The sequence below is a fragment of the Phalacrocorax carbo genome, chromosome 7, assembly GCF_963921805.1.
Source record: "Phalacrocorax carbo chromosome 7, bPhaCar2.1, whole genome shotgun sequence".
NCBI lineage: Eukaryota > Metazoa > Chordata > Aves > Suliformes > Phalacrocoracidae > Phalacrocorax > Phalacrocorax carbo.
The window spans coordinates 46,648,571-46,654,570 of record NC_087519.1 but is presented as its reverse complement, the minus strand read 5'-3'; the positions used below and the strand labels follow the sequence as shown (position 1 = coordinate 46,654,570).

The following is a 6,000-nucleotide window of genomic DNA, read 5'->3' as shown; positions in this document are numbered from 1 at the left end:
TTGCCTGAGCTGGGTCTACATGGTAGGTCTACCTCTGCCCAGGGGACTTGCCAGGCTGACCTGGGCCTGCTTCCTTGCCTCTCCTTGCCTGATGACCACTGGGCTGTTGCCAGAACCTGTTACTATCACCAAACTGGCCCTGTTTGGGCTTATCTGACCAAAAATCTTGAGTATATGGTGACACGGTAAGTAAAATGTCAGACTATGTCTGTGTTGCCCCTGGTTGTTTCACGTAGTCCACCCAGTGATCCACACTGACAAACTGCCCCAACAGCAGACCTGCCTTGTTTGAAGAGCAGCTACTTCTGCGGCATCTGCACACCAACAAAGACAGACAAGATTGTCTGGGCTTTTTATGCTCCAGAACAAACCACAGTCCCATGTACGAAGCAGTAAAATAAAAATACTAATCCTCCTGTGTAACAATTTTACAGAGAACTCCAGCATGTCTACTTTGAAGCTAAGAATCATGCTTCGCATAAAGACACTTTTCTGATGAAATTCAAGAGGCAACAATCCTTTGGAAAAAATGTATTAAGTCTTCAACTCCATGTTAATTAGCACAGCTTGAAGACTCACACAGATGAAGCGATGTCCCTGCCAATGGCTTGTCTACTGAGTGTACGGATTTGCCACATTTTCATGCTGAGTGATATATATACTCCATAACTAATGAGTCTCACTGACCTAAGCGTAATTATTTGCAAATATAACATTACTGAATTAAGTAATGGGAAAATTTTGATTCTAACTGAACAAATTGCATTTTTACACCAGAAACGAGCAATTAAGTTACATGGGAGAACACACAGAATAGGAAAATTCCAACAAAGTGGTTAGGGAGAACAGTATTTGAAATTGGCAATTATTTTAATTACACCTACTGAAGATGTGCTCCTCTTGGAGACAATATTTTTTCTTTTTTACTTTTCTCATCTTGAAATGTAGATAGCATTTAATTCCATTGGTACGCAACGGGCAAAGAAACATTATTGCACCAACAATATATAAAAGTTTAACTTAGTTCTAAGTTGTAGAACTGCATGAAATGGATTGGCTAAGATCTGGCCCCAGGGTTCCACAAGTAGATGGTCATTTGATGCACTGGAATGGTTTCCCATGTGCTGTATATGCGTAGTCAGCTGTCAGAGCTGACTCAGTTGTCTTCTTATAACTGCAGCAATCCTGCTCCTGGGCTCATTCAGCGAAGCTGCCCTTCCTCTTGGAGGATGCAGTGGGGTTAGAGCTGGCAAGCCCACACTGCCGCTGCTGTTACGCTTACTGGAAGTGGGTACCTTAGCAGCTCTTGAAATACTAAACTGTCCAGAGAGATTGATTTCCTTCCCAGCGCTGGGGCTCGTGCGGCTTTTCTGTCCATAATCAGTGAGCAGGGCAGCAGAGGAGGTTAGGCTGCCCTGAGTCAGGGAACACGGCGATAACGGGAAGTTTCCACTGAGCTTTTTTAGTTCCAGTACTTGTTCCCTGGCCTGAGTCAAAGCTGCAGTCAGCTCATAACGTTCCTCGCACTCTCTGCGCACTGTTTCCTGGAGAAGAGTGTTCTGCAAACAGAAACAAACACTGGCTTTACAAAATGCCATTAGTCAAAAAGTTTGCCTATTAAACCCTCAGGCTTAAGGCAAGGGTGGCTGGAGGGTACTGATGCACACAAACCCTTCAATACTTCCCCATATTATGGTTTCTCTGAAAGTCACTCGAAGGACTTCATTTACATTACATGTACTTCATTCAAAGTACATTAGCATTTACATGCCCTTCCTTCCCTCAGGAGACAGTGGAAAATATGAGGTAAGTTATCAGAAGTTACTTCTGATCTCCTGCCCATCCTCCAAGTAGGGGGAAACTGGGAATGCTGCTCTTGGAATGGAAAAAGCCACGGACAGAGGTTGAGTATTACTGCACCACTTCATTGTGATAAGGTGTTCAAGAAGTTCTCCTCCTCTGTAGTTTAAATAATTGTGCGTTGATTTTTTGTGACAGAATTCTTTATTGATTATTATTTCCCAAATAATTGGGATAAATGATTTTCAGGCTAGTGTTTTTCACAAACTTTGCACTGTGATTACTGATACCTAAGCGGGCAGTGACTGGTACTGGGCCTTGAGCAGGCAACTGAAAACTGTCTCCGTATGACCGAAGTCCCCAAGTTAGTATATTACGTAGAAGTTATTTGTGGTGGTACTTTTCCTGGTTTCCAGCTGAAACAAAAAAGTAAATAAAACACAAGTGACAACATCACTAAATTGATTCATGAAAGTCAGAACTACTGAAAGTACTAATAAAGCAGAAGATACCAATGTTTTGTTCTTCTAAGCAAGCAATTGTTGCTGACACCAGGAGGGCCGTGAGAATGGACGGAAAGCAACCACCAAGGCAGTCTCCAATAGAAAGAGTGACGACTGAGTCAAACGGAGAACACTCTCAGTCATGCACAACCTCGCTGCCCGGGCACAAACGTTTCTATGTAAACCTCTTTAGAGCTAGAAGTATGAGCTGTATGCTGGCTCAGATCACGTATCACCTTGAAGTGAGGACAAACATTTGTATTTGAAATTCTCTATGCGATTATGACAGTGGGTACATACAGGGTAGAAAATGTGTAGGAAAGATAATCTCAATAGCACTTTTTTGATGTTTTGAAGAGCAAATACTGGTGTCAGTAAAGTCAGAGTACAGAAGTGTATTCCCATTAAAGTGGAAGGTGGTAAGCTCTGTTTAGCCAAGAAGATGTTACTAAAACTATTACATTTTTGCCTGTGTGTTCCCGTCAAAACTTGAAAAATGATGGAGGTATGAAAAATCCTTTGTTGACCGATTTTTTTAGATTTTAAAATTTTGCTTTAGTCAAAGCATCTGTAGTGGATGTAGAGTAGAAACACGGAAGTTCTGCTCAGGCTGTCTAACCTCTGTGCCGACTGCAAGCGAAGGAGCTGTTGGAGAAGGCACATAATTACATGCAGAGGTAGGAGAGATGTAAATATTCAAAATAATTGATTGTCTGAATACCTAACTCTGCAGACATCTTAATGAAAGACAGTTAGACGTTACTTTCCCTGCCACTCAGATGGTCACTGATAGTCCATCAAATTATTTAGGAAGCGTTACCTGCAAATCTGAGAAGGTATCCTGGTGCAAAGTTTATCTTAAAACCAGTTTCAATTTTCAATCACTCTCATCTCCCCATTTCCTAATATAATTATATTAGGGGAGGAACTCTGCTTCAGAGTGGGGGAAACTAAGACCATAAGCAGAGCTGGTGGAATCTCATGACTGAGGATAACAGTGTGTTCCTTACTCTGCTGAAATTCCTGACCAATACTTGAAGAGTGCATGTCTTTCCAAGAGCCTTTTCCATAGGTACAGGACAGAATGACTGCCAACATCATTCTAATTTCACTAACACAGTGTTTCTGAACCTTTTTCAAGGAAGAAATAAATATGAACCCTAGGCCCTAATCCATTTGAAGAGTTTTATTTTCATGGTTTACCAGTTTTTTTCTGCCACTTAATTACTTTGGACATTCCAGTCTAATCTTATCTATAGTCCCTGACTTCACTGTTTTCAACATTTCTCATAGAGCAGTACAGCGCTTTCTCCTCCCTTCCCATTATATTCCAAACATTCAGCAAATGCTTGTCGTAAGAATATCCATCAGTTAAATTTCTCTTCACTTTTGATTACTTTTTATGCATTCCTGTGTTACAGAAAGTGGATTTACTGGTGGGAGGGGGGATACATCCCCGTTAGCACAGCAGGATGCACACACACACACACACACTCCCACATTAAAAGGTGCGATCTCTGCCCCAGAAGCCATTCGGAACTGGACTGTGTCCACTCTCGTTCCTAGTGACAGTATGAACTTTTTTCTTACAAATTATTTCCGAAATAAATAAGATTACTGGATGATTGCTGCTCTCCTGTTCAAAGAATGAGAGGTGTCCATGTCTTCTACTTTAAAAACACGAAGACTGCCTTACTGTTTACTCATGTTTATGTAGCATGATGTGAGGCTAGAGACTAAGAAATAAATGTCTTGCAGGACCTGAAAAATATATATATTTTTAAAACAAAACACTAGTTCAAGTGATTGCTGAATTAAAATTTTCACATATTTTGTGGTACATTGTATTTATGAAATTATGATGGGCTTGTTTTATAAATCTTTTCATTTCAATGTTTTTTTAACCAGTACATAACAGGGTCTGAAATATAGATGCTTTGAATCATTTTAGAAATCACATGTCCCTAAGTAAAAATAGCAAGTCATTTCCTCGGTCATGTTCCTACCTCCTCTTGAACTTGACTCAAATTGTGAATCAGCTGTGTCCTCTCCTGGGTTAATTTTTCCAGTTCATCTGACTTGTGTTTAATTTCTTTCCTCATGTTATCCAGAACTGATTCATTATTTTTCTTTTCCATCGCTAGCTGAAATTCAAGTTCAGTAATTAGTCTTTTAAGGCTCTGAATTTCTTTTTCCTTATCTTCATCTTTCTCTGCAAGCTTGATCTGGGCATCTTGTAGCTTCTTTTCAAGAATTTCTGTCTCCACCCTTAAGCTATTGGTGGCACTGGATATTAATCCTGGTATCTGCATTAGATTAGACAAAAATTGAATTAGTTTACACTCAGTGGATGTCTTTAGCTATGTGGAATTAAGTATCAGACAAATGTTGACTTCAGGAAAAAAAATACAAATGCAAACATACATGTCCTCAGAGATAAAAAAATGCTTTGAATTTACCTAATACCCTCAAAGGATATTGGAGAGCTGTAAATTAATCAAAACTCACTCAGAAGAGAGAGAGATTAATTAGTATGTCCAAGATCAAACAGAGAAATAGAGGCAAAAATGTGAAAACTTCTTTACAGCAAGCCAGTATTTCTTCAGGGTTTTAAAACCACAGTCAAATATTTGTAAAGTGAACCAAGTCAAGCTGCAATTTCCAGCTCTTCAAAACACTGTGTAATGTAACAATTATTAAATAACAATATAATTTCAACAAATATATTTGATTTTTCCAGAATTCTCAATAAATGTGTCAAATCTGTTGAAAACTAAGGTTGTAGGTACAATTTTTGATTTCTGTATAAAACTTCAAAAACTGTAGGCCTGGGTAGCTGGGAATATCCAGCTGTGTGCGATGCAGCCACCAGTACAGACAAGAGAGCAGTTAACTGGCCACTAGACCTTACCCCATCGGTGCTGAATTAATTTGTAAAAGGAAAAAAAGGTGTGGATGGTTTTGTGACAACATGTCATAATCTGAAACAGTCCAAAGCTTTTAAAAAATGATGATGTCAGTTTAAAAATGATTAACAACTACAGTCTATCGACTTAGATGAACTCTGGGTACAGAAAATGTGAGAAAAGAAAGAACTTCCACACCATTTAGCTTTAACTAGAACAGTTACTTTTTAGTCTGTTCCATTAAAAAAAAACACAAACCAACCACATGCCATATACTAAGACTGGGAAAAAATACTGTATTATCTAGATACAGGACTACACATAAAGAAGTTTATCTTCCTTCATGTACTGTTTCTCGTGCACTTCTCTCTCCGAAGTTTACATTATCTACTGCCACAAACCTTTTCTTCTGAGTGTTACACACCTTCTTCTGGAGCTCTTCGTGCTCTCTCTGATATTTTGTGATTAGTTCTTGCTGTTTTTGTCTTTCAATGTCTAGTTCCGCTCTAGCTTCTTCCTTGACTTTAAGAATTGCTTCTTTGTGTCGTGCTTCACCTTTAGCCAGATCAATTTCCATCTAGGGAACAAGTGTTTTTTAACAATATGTAGCAACTTACCTTAAAATATTTTTCACATTCCACATTGCCATAAATGAGGCGATGTGAAATTTGGCAGACTGAGATTTTGCACATTGAACAACCACAAGATGGTTGCAACCGTTGGAGCCTGGCGAGGGAAAGCTCCCACTTCCCGCTGGCTTGTGGCAGCACGGACGGCTCCTGCTCTGCAGA

General features: G+C 39.5%; 1 protein-coding gene across 3 annotated transcripts in view; it reads right to left on the bottom strand.

Annotated features, from left to right (window-relative positions):
* Positions 1–339: 339 nt before the first annotated feature.
* The window catches only part of LEKR1 (leucine, glutamate and lysine rich 1), a 64,106-nt gene continuing 58,445 nt past the window's right edge, over positions 340–6,000 (bottom strand). For all 3 annotated transcript variants that reach the window (XM_064457867.1, XM_064457870.1, XM_064457869.1), the window contains 3 exons: positions 5,634–5,786; positions 4,310–4,609; positions 340–1,559 (listed from right to left, as the gene is read on the bottom strand). In XM_064457867.1, the coding sequence (XP_064313937.1) occupies positions 1,146–1,559; positions 4,310–4,609; positions 5,634–5,786 (867 nt within the window). In that variant the 3' untranslated portion in view covers positions 340–1,145. The remainder of the gene's footprint in view (positions 1,560–4,309; positions 4,610–5,633; positions 5,787–6,000) is intronic.